At 42.1% G+C, this 16289-nt stretch overlaps 1 protein-coding gene across 3 annotated transcripts in view; it reads left to right on the top strand.

Moving 5' to 3' along the window:
• Positions 1 to 16289, top strand: part of GOLIM4 (golgi integral membrane protein 4) — a 157197-nt gene that overhangs the window by 95451 nt on the left and 45457 nt on the right. For 2 of the 3 annotated variants that reach the window (XM_040349312.1, XM_040349310.1), the window contains 3 exons: positions 7471 to 7830; positions 8266 to 8477; positions 8742 to 8821. In XM_040349312.1, the coding sequence (XP_040205246.1) occupies positions 7471 to 7830; positions 8266 to 8477; positions 8742 to 8821 (652 nt within the window). The remainder of the gene's footprint in view (positions 1 to 7470; positions 7831 to 8265; positions 8478 to 8741; positions 8822 to 16289) is intronic. The other variant, XM_040349311.1, reaches the window with a different exon arrangement.

Here is a 16289-nt window from a genome sequence, read left to right as displayed (position 1 = left end):
GCGATAGCAGCCTGTAACGCAGTGAGGGTCTGTTGCTAGCTGGCCATAATGTTGCCTCTATTGTAGCGTGGCCGGAACAGCTGACAATAATAGAACGCTTTTCCTATTTCAAATGAATGCCTTTATAGGCAATAACGGCTGCCGTGCATTAGTACTGAATTGAAGAAACCGCCATCGATAGAAGCGCACTTCCGCGCGAACGCTGTATGCGTTCCAGCATGGAACGCACTACGGTGCTGAAAGCGCCAGCCACTAGAAGAAGTAACAGGCGCGCGGAGCGCCTGTTACAGTGGGTCACAATATTGGGGGTACAGTGTTGTCCAGCACTAAAGAGGATAGAAATTTGGAAACATTTATTTCAGATATTTGTAAAATTAGCAAACCTTGGGAAAAGTGAATAGAATTCTAGAATGCATCACTAGAGTAGTCACCAGAGGGATGAAGGCGGTCCCGATTCCCTAATATAGATCTTTAATTCAACCTCCTTTGGAATATTATGTCCAGTTCTGGACAACTTTACTTACAAAAATATATTGATCAGATAGAATAAGTCCATAAACGGGCAACAAAAATGGTCAATGGTCTGGAAAGAAAGGGGAGACAGGATTGAAACCTTTAGGCTGGGTTCACAATATGTGCAGCCGCAGGGTACAGCAGGGGTACGGTGTGTCCCCGTTCTCCGTTTCAGGTCCGAATTTGGTCCGAATGTTCACCTGAATTTGGACCTGAACGAGAGCCAAAAATGCATATGACCCTTCTCCTGTGCGCCCTGGAGATGTGGGAACTCGCTTAATTGATAGCTGATCACACTCTCCTGTCATGCAAATTCGATGTAGGGAAACCCACATCCAATTCACATTAGTGTGAACCCAGCCTTGAATACATTCAGAAGGATATATACGGTTCAGAAGGGCAGTATTTTGAATATTAAACAAAGATCAAGAACATGAATACATGACCTCAAACTAGCAGAGAGAAACTCAAAACTAATCTTAGAAAGTATTATTTTACTGAAAGAGTAAAAAGGCATAGGTAGTCAGTCAGTCAACAGTAAGCGGATCCAAACATGATTGAGATAAAAAAAAAAAAAAACTGGGGTTGACTTGATGGACCACTTGGTCTTTTTTTCTGCCATCACCGTTCTATGTATCAATGCTGATAATGTGATTGCAGCGCCAGTAGTGAGACATCAAGATTTTAGCGTACACAAATTGGTAATATGATGTAACAGTCAATATCCCTCTAAGGTTACTTTTATATAGCCAAGCTTTATTCCTATGTAGTATACAATGTTTGAAACATTATCCTTTATAACGTCTTTCTTAATTGACATTTATCCAAGACTGACATATACTGACTGGCCGAAGGACATTGAGGAGGCATGCAGATACTGACATTGCCTGCTTTTTAGGAAAATGGACTGAATTACTCGTTGACTACAGTGATGTTAAATATTGTCAACACAAAGTCTGGATGCGCTCATGTGGAGCTCATAAAACATTGCTCGGTAGTAGGCACTGGATATATAGATTTCTTTGACTATTACCTAGCTTCACTACTTACCCAACTGAGAGAATGGTTTCTACCCTCTACTACTACTACAATATGGGGACACATGAAAGAATCCCATATCTCAGGATGCTCTCGTTATACGTGGCTCACTAGTACACTTCTAGGAGCTTGCAATCCCACATATACCTCCCACTATGAAAGCTTGGAAATTCCTAATCCATTCTGCTCATTCCTACCCTCACACCACCAGCCTTAAAATCCCAATTACAGCCTTGCACTACATTATGGATTCTATATCTTTCACACACCGGCAATCGAAAGGTTGAAGATACGTCAATGACCTGTTTGAGATTAACACCCTCAAGCCCTTTGCAACCCTACAAAAAGATTCTCTCCTCCCAAACTCAGATCTATACAAATCCATCCGTATGGAACATTGCATCTCGGCAATCTCCTTATGGCCCTTCAGAATACCCTTCTTGCCTGGGTATTTTTCACTACCACTACTCCTCAAAGTAAAGGAATTCAACTTTTCTATACTAGTCTCCAAAAAGAAAAAATGCGTCTTTACAAAATCGGCCCCATTACTCAGATGGGAAAATCACCTGGGGTGTGCATTCACTGACAAACAATGGACCACAGCCTGTAATACCACATATAAAGTTACCAGTTGCTCCACCCTTTGGGAACTCACCATTAAACTGAGACTTAGATGGTACTTAACACCCAACAGATTCTCTAGATTTGGTAAGCTTATCACTGACCTATGTTGGAGGAACTGTGGCCGAAACGGAGACCTCCTCCACACCTTCTGGAGTTACCCTAAACTGTTAACCCTTTTGGAGGTCAGTCTTCAGACACATATCCGAAGTAGTTAAAAAAAAATCTCTCTATCCCCCAGCGTAGCACTACTATCATAGAATTGCTCCCACGCATATCACAATATATCACCTTGCATATTCTTTTAGCAGCTAAACTTTGTATTACCAGAAGATGGAAAGAGCAGGATCCTCCCACTCTTTTAGAAGTGATCGAGCTAACCAACTACATAACTTTCAAACAAATTTCAGAATCCTACCCAGCATGAAATACTTCACTCGCATGTGGCATCCATGGCTTGAATGGAGAATACTAAATCTTTGAAAAATCCTTTGTTGTATTACAGATTGAGATACTTGTACTGCATACCTGGATTTTTTTTTTGTACAATCATTATTGTTCTTTTTTTTTTTTCTTGTTACTCTTAAAACCAAATAAACATTTATTGATATAGATAGAGAGGTATATATAAGTGTGTGTGTGTGTGTGTGTGTGTATATATATATATATATATATATATATATATATATATATATATATATATATATATATATATATATATATATATATATATATACACATATACAGAGTGAGAGAGAGAGATATTTCTCAACACTATGTGAGGATCTGCAGAAAGGGGTTAACTTTATTGAAGTGTCATAAAATGTCACCTTATTCAACTCTATGCACAACATTTGAATATGCTTTGTAAGGCATGGTGCTCTGCACTGTGTAAAAATGCAGACATGCTGCATTTTTATGCAGCATACTCCAATACACATGTATGATGTGCATAGGGCATGCAAGAAGCAGTTATTTTCATTCCGTTCCTCGCATCGAGCCTAAATTTGTCAAGATACCTGCTGTGAAAGAGTCCTATGGGAAAAAGATTGGAAGTAAAAAAAAAAAAGAAAGCATTACCTGCTGCTGTCAGCTCCCAGCATGGGGCCCATCCTGCAGTGTCATGCTTTAATGAACTATTGCTAACATAATTTCCCCATTTGTTTTAGTACGGTACTCCAGCTCGATGTGATGGTTCCAGCTTTTGAAGAGTTGTAACAGTGATAATAAAAGCCTAGCTAGTAGTATTTCTGTGATTACCACCCACTGTAGAAAGAGGAGTGGCCACAGCATCAGATTGATGGGAATTCTGCATAGTATTTTACTAGGGATAAAGAGATTTTGAATGGAGGGTGGGAGAGAGGACAAGGACAACTGAGGGGCGCGGGGCTGGGTGCTGGTTGGGGTCCAGCTTATCTCTTCCTCTATGTGTGTTGTTACACATGTGAAAATACATTTTAATATAATTATTTTATTAAGAATTTAGCACCACATTTCCACGTGTGTGCATTTTGCATATTCCTTGAAATAAAACCATGGTTGACTGACACAGCTATGTGTGCAGATATTGAGTTTGTATAACAAGATGAGGCAGAAAGTAGCGATTGGGTAAATCCCCATAGAAACCCATTTTGTCTCATTTTACTAGTGTCAGGATCAGAGGGGTAAACAGGCTGCTGGGAGACAGTTTAATCAATTTAAAAATCTGATTTATTCAGCAAAACAGAAAATGACGGGCTTTGTCTTCACAGGCAGTTCCAACAGCACAAGGAACTCTTGTCATCAGTACAATACAGTCTTTTTTTTTTTCCAAAAGTCAATACAGTCTTTTTTAAATAATTTTCAGCATCCCAGCCACAACATAGTCAATATTGCAAAGTCCCTGTTACAAGCCAGCTCACCCAGCAGGTTCAAGTCAGAGTATGGAGGCTTCCATCCAGCATCCAGGTCTCCTTACCTTGATAGCAAAATAGCCATCAACCAGCCTCTCTGACCAGCTGCTTAATAAACAGGCCTGAAAGAGAAGTACCTGCCCTCTTCAATTACCCCTCTCTCAACCTGCCCCATGCTGACTCTCTACACTTGAAAAACATTAATGAAGGATGATTTCGAATCACCTGGTTAGATGAGTATCTGGTTACTGTAGGTAACCACACTTTGCACAATTTCCTTTAACTCACCAGCAAAAATGTTAATGAGCTTCCAACAGAAAAAACACAATTGAACAGCCCTCTTACTACCATGGCAGGTGCTATTAAAGTTGTTGTAAACCTCTGACATGAAATATGAACAAAGCATATACCTCTATACTGTTTCCCTTTCTCAATCCAGGGCAAGTGTTATTTCTGTCTGGTGCCTCATTCCTTTGCTATCTGCATGAGTCACTTCTGACAGGTTTTCCTGACACCAAGAGGTAAAAAGGTGACTGGGGATGGAGTTCCAGCACACACCCTGTGATTGACAATCTCAGCTCTATTCCTATGTGTTGTGTGAAGGGAGCAGTGTCCCTTACCTCCAATCAGCTCTGAGTTCTCCTCACGAGCTCTGTAGAGTGTACATTCAGCCCCCTGCATTCTGAAAGCTCAGACAAGCTGTATAAATAAAGAACACAGCTACAGATAAACAGGTACAACTTGTGTAGGAGGATTTTTTTCATCCCCGTGTTTAACTGGATGCCAGTCACGTCACTGGGTATATATAAGGTATTACAACCACTTTAAGGCAAATGCAGGTCTATAGAGGGGGAGGGTGGGTCTTTTTTAGCCAGTTGGCTGGAGGAAAAAGATTAAGGCTGGGTTCACACTTATGCGGATTGAATGCAGGTTTCCCTGCATCTAATTCACATGACAAGAGATTGTGACCGGCTCTCAATGGAGCAAGTTCTCACATCTCTGGGGCGGCAGCAGAGCGCACAGCAAAAAGGTCATATGCGTTTTAGGCTCCTTTTCAGGTCCAAATTCAGGTGAACATTCGGACCAATATAGTACACAGTGCTGGGTTCTGGCTGTGAGAAAGAGACTTCCTGTCTCACACCCAGAACAAAGCAGGGTTGGTCTGAGCGGTGCTTAGCCATTCATAGGCATCTTTGTATTCTGTGAAGATGCTGGTTGATGATGTCACAACCTCTGATTCAGCCAATCAGAGCAAGCTTTGTATTACCAGAATAAAAAGCTGCCCAAGAATGGCTGAGTGCCACTCAGACCGACTCAATATTGTTCAAGGTGTGCGACGGGAAATATCTGACTCATAGCCGGAACCTAAAACTGCGTACTGTATGTAGCTAAAGCTACACGCAGTACATACAGTGTTTAGAGCTGCTGCAGCATTAAGTGAAGGAAGCATGGAAATCAGATTTATGTGGGCATTGTTTAAAAGTACACTTAAGCAGACCAAATGTCAATCCGTGTATGGGCCAGCTGCTGTATAACCAGCCTGTCAGATTTTCCCTGCTTGATCAGCTCCGCCAGCTATAATCACTGTTTTCTGATGGGGGGAGTCTCTCTGCTGTCAGAATACAGCACCTCAGTGGGAGAATTTCACCATACGCATTGAATGTGTGGATGGGAGACTCATTCTCCCATGGTAAGTAATTTTTTTCCCAAGTTTACCATAATATCCTACAGAATAATGTCAGGGTGGTGGCTGTCTGCCATCTGAAGCTTAGTTGGTTGATGCAGTAAGACAATGTCCACGCATCAAAGTAATTCCACTACAGACTGGCTTTAGAAACAGAAAATGGTCTTTTTGTAGTGGCCCAGTCAGAGCCCAGAACTTAAAGGGGTTGTAAAGGTAATTTTTTTCCCCCCTAAATCCTTTCCTTTACCTTAGTGCAGTCCTCCTTCACTTACCTCATCCTTCCATTTTGCTTTTAAATGTCCTTATTTCTTCTAAAAAATCCTCACTTCCTGTTCCTCTGTCTGTAACTCCACACAGTAATGCAAGGCTTTCTCCCTGGTGTGGAGAAAGACTCTTGAGGGGGCGAGCAGGAGTAGGGAGAAAGCCTCGCATTACTGTGTGTAGTTACAGACAGAAGAACAGGAAGTGAGGATTTCTCAGAAGAAATAAGGACATTTAAAAGCAAAATGGAAGGATGAGATAAGTGAAGGAGGACTGCACTAAGGTAAAGGAAGCTATTTAGGGAAACATTTTTTTACCTTTACAACCCCTTTAACCCCATAGAGATGCTGTCGAATGAGCTCAAGAGAGCTGTTCAAACCAGACATCCTACAAATGTGTATGAGCTGAGGCAGTTTTGTAAAGTGGTTAAAAAATACCTCCTGAAGTTGTGCAGACATGAGAAATTAGAATGGTTTGTGTGTTATCAGCTTAAGCACATTGGGGGTTATTTACAAAAGGCAATCCACTTTGCACTACAAGTACAAAGTGCACTTAAAATTGCACTAAAAGTGCATTTGAAAGTGCAGTTGCTGTAGATCTGATGGGGACATGCTAGGAAAATTAAAAACAGCATTTTAGCTTGCACTTGATTGGATGATAAAATCATCAGAGCTACCCCTCATTTCAGATCTACCCCTCAGATTTACAGCGACTGCACTTCCAAGTACACTTTGCACTTGTAGTGCAAAGTAGATTTGCCTTTTGTAAATAAACCCCCATTGTGTTTGCCTATTGTTTTGACTTAGATGAGGATCAGATCACATTTCAAGGCAAATTACTGCAGAAAAACATTCTAAGAGGCTCACATAAGTGCCCCCCATAGCCAGCAGCTTGTTAGAGGGGTACTTGGCTAGCAGAGGAGTCAGGAGTGCTGGTGGGGGACCCGAGAAGCGCAAGATCAGGACTGTTTTGTACAATACTATTGTTTAGAGAAGGTATTTATGACGTGTTTTTTTTTTATTATGCCTATAGAATCACTTTAAGTATGGAGTCATACACTGCGTCTTTACTCCTGGGGCCCTGACAGGGTCCCCCCATCTGGTCTGGGTCCTATAGCAGCCATGTAGGTAGTTACATCAGTATGTATATACAGTGTTTTGTGTGTGTATGTGTGTAATATATATATATATATATATATATATATATATATATATATATATATATATATATATATATATATATATATATAATCAGTATAGTTATATACGTTTTTGCTGGGGTACAACTTTGTTTATAAATCCAGTTCTTTAAAGAAACAATTGAATATTTTGAATTAGGTTTGCATTTGTGTTGGATTAGAAATTGTTCAAAAAAGTATATTAACTTGGTTTATATGTATCATAATTGTGCGGATATAATTGTATATTTTTCATACATGCATGTGATGATTTTGTTCTTCAGACAAATATCCAGACCCAACAGGAGCATGAAAAAATCACACATAGTAAGGATGTTAATGAAGAGGCTGAACACCAGGACACAGAAAGGCCTGAACTTCATAAGGGACAGGAGGACAATGGGCCACCAGAGGAAACTGGACCAGCTACTGAGCATCCTGAGGAGGTAGAAGAAGAGCATAAAAAAGAGCTAGAAGAGGAAGAGATGGAACAGGTAGGGAAGCCAGAAAGATTGGTGGAAGAACAGGATCAAGTTCAGGAAGAGCAGGAGCAGCACAGCGAATTGAAAGATGAGCACAGAGGAGCAGCAAATGATGAAGAAGAAAGAGAGGAAGACACTAACATGTTGCAAGAACATGAAAAGGTGAGCAACATTGCAATATTGGCCAGTTTTTTATTGACTACTTTGTAGTCGTACAACTTCTTATACAATTTCTTTTATTAATTTGAATTCTTTGCATAAATATATAATTTTTAAATATTAATTCTTGTAGATTAAGAAGTTATTATATAAAAGCCAATAGATAAATGTTAGTTTCCTTATTTTTTACATGAGAAAAGGCGTAATGGAACTGTGTACCCCATCTAACCACACTTTCATGGTTGGGCCTGGTCATCATGATCATTAATTGCTTATTTCCTGTCCAGAACATAAGCAGTAGTGTCAGCCCATGTGTGGCCACAAATAAGCCTTGTAATGGGAATAGTCATAGATTTTTTGTTTTGAAAGAGAACACTGCATGTGCAGTACTCTGTGTTGTTCTGTGCTGTATTTTCCTTTTCTTTCTTTTTTTTCCAGAGGGATCAAACTATAAAACCTGAACTCAGGTTTAAATCTGCCTATGAGGAGCGAATAGAGCAGCAAAAGTTAGTAGCGCAACAAGAAGCGCAGTCCAGATATCTGAAAGAGCATCAGGACCTACTGCACCAACACATGCTGCAGCAGCAGCAGATGCATAATAATGACTTTGATGTGGAGAGGCAAAACAAGCTGAAAGAGATCACAAAGAGGTATTGAAGATTTTAAGAATATTGAATGGAACTGTAGTTATTCCGTATGTTTATGTGATTAATATCGGGAAAACAATGGGAAACCGTGGTAATACCACACAGTTAGCGGCCAAATCCCGTGCCAATTCCGACGGTATATCGCCGCTATTTTTAGCGGCACTATACCGCCACCACGCCTCCCACCCCAGTGTGAAAGGGGCCTTAGAGTGACCAGGTATTTTTTTTACAGAATCCTGACTGGAAAACATATCTCTGTCATTTTAGGGAGCATGAACAATATGAGAACGAAGATCATGATATTGTTCAAGGAGAAGAAGAGGAACATCTTCAGGAAGAAGGTGGAGGTATGTTTTTATTTCGACCTTAGCTTGTCCATACATGGGGGTTATTTACCAAAAGCTTGCACTACAAGTGCAAAGTGCACTTGAAAAAGCACTAAAAGTGCACTTGGAAGTGCAGTCGCTGTAGATCCGAGGGGGACATTCAAGGATAATACAAAACTGCATTTGAGCTTGCACATGATTGGATAATAAAATCAGCAGAGCTTCCCCTCATTTCAGATCTACCCCTCAGATTTACAGCGACTGCACTTCCAAGTGCACGTTCAGTGCAATTTGAAGTGCACTTTGCACTTGTAGTTTGCACTTTTAGTGAAAAGTGGATTTGCCTTGTCGTAAATAACCCCCATGGCCTGATATATAAATGGTACTCATTGGAAATCACGGGGTACAACTTCTCGTGTGACTTTGTAGTCCCAAGTCGCAGGACAAGTAGCAAAAATGTGCAGTTTTATTTTTAACCTAATGATCTTTGCACTCCTTGCGAGATGAGAACCAGTGGCATATCCTCCATGTGTGCTGTGTTTGCGGGGCACATGACCCCCGAGGGAAGGGGGGCCTACTGTGCCCTGACACACCCTGCCCACAGAAAGTAAATATAAGTCTATAGCATTTCCCTGGACTTCATCGTTTCATCAGACCACAGGGGCCCAGGAAGCTGTGGGTAGCAGCCATGAAACTTCTTTTTAATTTTTGTCGCAGAGCATTTTCCGACACTAATGCCGCGTACACGCGATCATTTTTCGGCATGAAAAAAACGTTGTTTTAAAAAAATGTAATTTAAAATGATCATGTGTGGGCTTCACATCATTTTTCGAATTCTGAAAAATGAAAAAAAAATTTGTTCGAGCATGCTGCATTTTTTAATGACGTTTTAAACAATGTCGTTTTTCGGGTTGTAAAAAATGATCGTGTGTGGGCTAATACGACGTTAAAAACCTGCGCATGCTCAGAAGCAAGTTATGAGACAGGAGCGCTCGTTCTGGTAAAACTACTGTTCATAATGGAGTAAGCACATTCATCACGCTGTAACAGACAGAAAAGCGCAAATCGTCTTTTACTAACACGGAATCAGCTAAAAGCAGCCCCAAGGGTGGCATCATCCGCATGGAACTTCCCCTTTATAGTGCCGTCCTACGTGTTGTACATCACCGTGCTTTGCTAGAGCATTTTAAAAAAACGATGATGTGTGGGCAACGTTGTTTTAACCACTAGCCGACCGCGCACCGCCGTTCTACGTCGGCAGGTCGGCTCGGCTGGGCGAGAGCACGTAGTATAACGTCCTCTCTCTCAGCCGCCACTAGGGGCTCCCCGACTCCCGTGCGTGTGCCCGGCGGGCGCGATCGCCGCCGGGCACACGCAATCGCTCGGTACAGAGCGGGGACCGGGAGCTGTGTGTGTAAACACACAGCTCTCGGTCCTGTCAGCAGGGGAAATGCTGATCTTCTGTTCATACAATGTATGAACAGAAGATCAGTGTTTCCCCTAGTGAGGCCACCCCCCCCCCCCCACAGTAAGAACACACCCAGGCATACTTAACCCCTTCCCCGCCCCCTAGTGTTAACCCCTTCACTGCCAGTGGCATTTTTATAGTAATCCAATGCATTTTTATAGCACTGATCGCTATAAAAATGCCAATGGTCCCAAAAATGTGTCAAAAGTGTCCGAAGTGTCCGCCATAATGTCGCAATACCGAAAAAAAAATCGCTGATCGCCGCCATTACTAGTAAAAAATATATATTAATAAAAATGACATAAAAATACCCCCTATTTTGTAAACGCTATAACTTTTGCGCAAACCAATCAATAAACGCTTATTGCGAATTTTTTTTACGAAAAATATGTAGAAGAATACGTATCGGCCTAAACTGAGGAAAAAAAATTTTTTTTATATATTTTTGGGGGATATTTATTACAGCAAAAAATAAAAAATATTCATTTTTTTCAAAATTGTCGCTCTATTTTTGTTTATAGCGCAAAAAATAAAAAACGCAGAGGTGATCAAATACCACCAAAAGAAAGCTCTATTTGTGGGAAAAAAAGGACGCCAATTTTGTTTGGGAGCCACGTCGCACGACCGCGCAATTGTATGTTAAAGCGACGCAGTCCCGAATCGCAAAAAGTACTCTGGTCTTTGGGCAGCAATATGGTCCGGGGGGTAAGTGGTTAATGATGAAGTTGGAAAAACTTTGTTTTTTCTACATGCCGAAAAACGTCATTTTTTTTCATGCCGAAAAATGATCGTGTGTACGCGGCATAAGATTATTATTTTGGCCGCAGCAGCTCACAGCCACTAGCAGACTTTGTGGAGTGATATATCTGCCTCTCCCCCTCAGTAAGTGCGAAGTTCAAGGCTGTGTCTGAGAACTGAGTTAGAACCATGAGGAGGTGGCACAGTGATGTGCTAGCGGGGGGGGGGGGGGATTTGGGTTCCAGGCAAATGTATTTTCTGGTAAGTCTCTAACATGTGTACAGTACTGGAGTGAGAAAAAGGCTGCAGAGTAGTAATAGTATACAGTGCAAACAATGTCTGCAGCCCTGTGAATGATACAGCCACAGTACCTAATATCACCATGATAATAATGATGATCACATAAGCACAGTGAAATGATTCCTTTTAGGCCTGGGAGTGAGACAGGAAGTCCCCATCTCACTGCCACAACACAGCTCTTTATACGGTGTACATAGCTGAGGCTACATATAGTTCATACAGCATGCCCATCAAGTTCGCCTGTTAGTGCATGAAGTAGTTTGTGCTAGCTTGACCCAAACAAATGATTTAAAGGGACATTTAAAGTGGAGTTATGCTTTAAGGGTACACATAGGAGACAATTACTTTCTTTCAGTGACCTGTGTATAGCTAGCATGAAAAAACACCGGTTAAGCCTCGTACACACGACCGAGTTTCTCGGCAAAAACCAGCAAGAAACTTGCTGGGAGATATTTTTTTGCAGAGGAAACCGGTCGTGTGTACATTTTCGTCGAGGAAACTGTCGAGAAACTCGACGATCCAAAAAGAGAGCATTTTCTCTATTTCCTTGACGGGAATGGAGAAAATTGGCTTGTCGAGTTCCTCGACAGCCTAACAAGGAACTCAACGAGGAAAACGATGTGTTTCGCCCGTCGAGTTCCTCGGTCGTGTACGAGGCCTTACTGTACATAGTATGACCAAGACCCTACTTTCATGTCTGTTATTCCCATGTTGTCCAGGCAAGGACTGATCTACACCAGCAGTTGTGTTATAACCCTTCTTTTTTATTTTATTTTATCAACTTTAACCCTTTTACTGCTTCCAGTGTTTACCAATCAGCCATAACTTTATAACCACCCACCTAATATGGAATATGCCTGTAACGGCTACCCACTGGTAGTGAGGGGTATCGGCCGTTGGAGACGTCCTTTTTGCTGACAAGTTATGATATGCAGGTACCGCCGGTATATCCCATCGAACGCCCTTCCAAGAAACGAGACGGGCTACGTTTGAAGGGTCAAGCAGACTGACTTTATTTGGCATATTTCACCTGCTTATATCTGCTTACAACTGTTACAAGAACAATGACAGTTTCCGCCCCCCCCTTCACCCAGTAGGGGGCTTCAACACAGATCCCCTGAAACAATGACATCTCCTTGAATTAATCACTTGACCAGTCTCTAGACGCTTCGGCACCGCAAACCACTTAACATTTTCTGGCCAGGCACATTCCTTTCTCAATAGAATTCAATTAACCTTTAAAACAATTATCACTCACACATAATCCCCATCAGCATACACCTCATAGGGGGGCTGTTACCTACACAAGAGAGAGTTCATTAGCTATGCGAAGGGGACATTAGCATTCAGCAATGAAAGAGACTTGTCCAATTAACCCTTTGAGCTCAGAATACAATGTGGTACATCCAATTGTGACAAGCCATGCAGTTCCTTGTAGTCCTCCCTGCATGAAGATTATAACTGTCCCGGCAGCATGCATATGTCTGTTACAATGCCTAAACAGCCCTGACCTGTCGAGGCATAGATATCACTAGACTTCTGAATGTATGCTGTGATATCTGGCACCATGCCGTCAGTGGCAGATCTTTGAATTCCTGTAAGTTGCGAGATGGAACCTCCATAGATCAGACTTGTTTTTCCATCATAGATGCCCGTTTGGACTGAGATCTGGAGAATTTGGAGGCCAAATCAAAACTTCAAACTTGTTCTCCTTTTCAAACCATTCTTAAACCATTTTTGCAGTGTGGCAGGGCACATTATCTTGCCGAAAGAGGCCAATGCCCTCAGAGAAAACTGTTTCCATGAAGGAGTGCACTTGGTCAGCAACAATGTTTAAGTAGGTTTTACATGTCAAGTAACATCCACATGAATGGCAGGACCAAGGTTTTCAAGCATATTATTGCTCAAAGTATCACACTGCCTCCTCTGGCTTGTCTTCATTTCATACTGCATCCTGGTGGCATAGTTACATAGCTGGTAGGTAGGGATGAGCTTCGAGTTCGAGTCAAACTCATGTTCGACTCGAACATTGCCTGTTCGCCTGTTCGGCGAACAACGAACAATTAGGGGTGTTCGCGGCAAATTCGAAAAGCCGCGGAACATCCTGTTAAAGTCTATGGGAGAAATCTAAAGTGCTAATTTTTAAAGGCTAATATGCAATTTATTGTCCTAAAAAGTGTTTGGGGACCTGGGTCCTGTCCCAGGGGACATGTATCAATGCAAAAAAAAGTTTTAAAAACGGACGTTTTTTCGGGAGCAGTGAATTTAATAATGCTAAAAGTGAAACATTAAATATTCCTTTAAATTTCGTACCTAGGGGGGGTGTAAAGTTAGCATGTGAAATAGCGCATGTTTCCAGTACATAGAACTGTCCCTGCACAAAGTGTAATTTCTGAAAGGAAAAAAAGTATTTTAAAACCAGACTTGCGGCTATAATGAATGGTTGGCTCTGGCAATTCAGAGAGAATTCATTCATAAAAAAAAAAAAATTGTGTGGGGGTCCCCCCAAATTTCATTATCAGGTCTGGAATGGATATTAAGGAAAACCCCGCCGTCAATTAAAAAAAAAATTACGTGGGGTTCCCCCCAAATATCCATTCCAGACCCTTCAGGTCTGGTGTGGATTTTAAGGGGAACTCCACCCCAAATTGCCACAAAAATGGCGTGGAGTTCCCCCAAAAATTCACACCAGACCCCTTATCCGAGCACGTTAACCTGGCTGGCCGCAGAAAAGAGGGGGGGACAAAGTGTGGCCCCCCTCTCCTAAACCGTACCAGGCCACATGCCCTCAACATGGGGAGGATGTCCCCATGTTGATGGGGACAAGGGCCTCATCCCCACAACCCTTGCCCGGTGGTTGTGGGGGTCTGCGGGCGGGGGGCTCTTATCGTAAAGAACCCTCTACGCAATTTCCGGTTAAATCGCTTTTCCTCTCACTTCAGTGAATGGGCACAATTTTTTAAAATGCACTTTCACTGAAAAGTTTTGTATTTGTACATTGAAATCGTATACCCTACCAAGCCTCTCTTCTCCAGAGAGAATGAATTCAGTGCTTGTAATCTTTCCTCATAATAAAGATCCTCCAGTCCCTTTATTAGCTTTGATGCCCTTCTCTGTAATCTCCATTTCCAGCACATCCTTCCTGAGGACTGGAGCCCAGAACAGGACAGCATACTCCAGGTGCAGCCGGAACAGAGCTGATTACTGCTAAATATACACTTTTCATTACTAAAATCTTGTATATAGTCCCTTATAATCCCTTCCAAGAGCTTGCATATTATTGATGTTAGGCTAACTGGTCTGTAGTTCCCAGTGATATATATTGGTTCTATTTTAAAGTGCTACATTGGCTTTTCTCCAATCAGCTGGTACCATACCAGTCAGTACAGACGGGGTCCCCGGGTTACAAACAAGATGGGATCTGTAGGTTTGTTCTAAAGTTGAATCTGTTTGTAAGTCGGAACAGGTGCATGTTTGTGTAGCTCCAGCCAGAAAAATTATTTTTAAGCTTCTTGGTTAGCATAGGGAAGGGTTAACACCCCTGTAATGTTTGTTTTTCTGTCTGTGCCCCTGTTCAGAAGATATCACCTCACTTTCTTTCCCAATGACAATTGGGTTTTGAAATTTTGGGGTTGTTGTGGAAACAAGAATTGGTGATAACTTCTTCTCATAATAACTCTTACAGGAGTGAATTTCCCTTCCTAGGGGTAAATTTCCTCCCACTTCCTATTGTCTCCCTCTGTTTGTAAGCAGGAGTCATTTGTAAGTCCGATTTTTGTAACTAGGGTACCGCCTGTAGACTGTTCGTAAAAATTAGAAAACAACGGTCTGGCAATTACTTGACTGAGTTCCTTAAGAACCTTCATGTGCAAGCCATTTGGTCCCGGTGACTTATTTATGTTAAGTTTTTCAAATCTGTTTCTAATTGTATCCTCTGTTAACCATGAGGGTGCTTCCTGTGATGTGTCATTAAGATAAACATTGCAGTTTTGGTTACTGAAAGCCCCCTAAATCAGAAGAATACATTGTCAGGTCACTTGAGGCCAGGTGATAGATGCACACCTTTGGGGTCAGGAGTGCACCGCTAAGGTAGTGGACCCTGCGGCTGACTGCTGCGGACGGAACACTGGGTGGCTAAGGAACTGGAGCACTAACAGGGATCCCACAGGGAGCTAAAGCCTAAGATTCCCCAGGGCGTGGAGTCTAAGATCCAGCAGGTGTTCACCAGAGCCTCTAGTGGTGAGGATGGACTGGGCTGCAACTGGATCCAGGTCGCTGCCCCCAGAGTCCCCCAGCTCACGCTCACAGTAGGCTATAGAGGATAGAGGGGAAGCAGCAGCTCAGGATACAAGAGATAGTGAGGGGATAAGCCAAAGGTCTGGGTGACTGGCAGACAAGGATAAACAAAGGACACACCAAAGGTCAAGGTCACAAGCAGACAGGGATAGTCGAGAACAAGCCACGATTGGTAAAACAGAGACATATGTAGCACACGGCAAGCAGGAACCCAAACACACAATAGCCAAACAAACACTGTTGATCAGCATGGCTGGCTTGCAGTGCACAGGTTAATATAAAGTTCCCTGATAGTGCCTGGGGTGAAGCCCAAGCTAGAGGAGAGATTACTTAAGCACCAAGTGAGAGTGGCTGGCCTCTAAGGTGAACACATGGAGGAGGTAAGCTAACAGACAAACATTACTGCATATCCATGACATACATTCAAAACCTTTGCCATCTCACTATTGTTAGTGACCAGATTCCCTTTATCATTCTTTATGGGGCCAATCTGTTCTGTCCTCCCTCTTTTACTATTTTTGTACTTAAAGAATTTCTTGGGATCTTTTTTAATCTCCTCCGCTATGTGCCTTTCGTGTTCTATCTTAGCCGCTCTGATTACACCATTATATTTCTTATTGCATTCTTTGTACAGTTAGAATGCTGGTGATGACCCCTCAGCCTTGTATTTTTTTAAGGCTTTTTCCT

This window comes from Rana temporaria, chromosome 4, assembly GCF_905171775.1.
Source record: "Rana temporaria chromosome 4, aRanTem1.1, whole genome shotgun sequence".
Lineage (NCBI taxonomy): Eukaryota > Metazoa > Chordata > Amphibia > Anura > Ranidae > Rana > Rana temporaria.
Note: the sequence above shows the minus strand (reverse complement) of the source record. Positions and strands in the feature narration are given on the sequence as shown.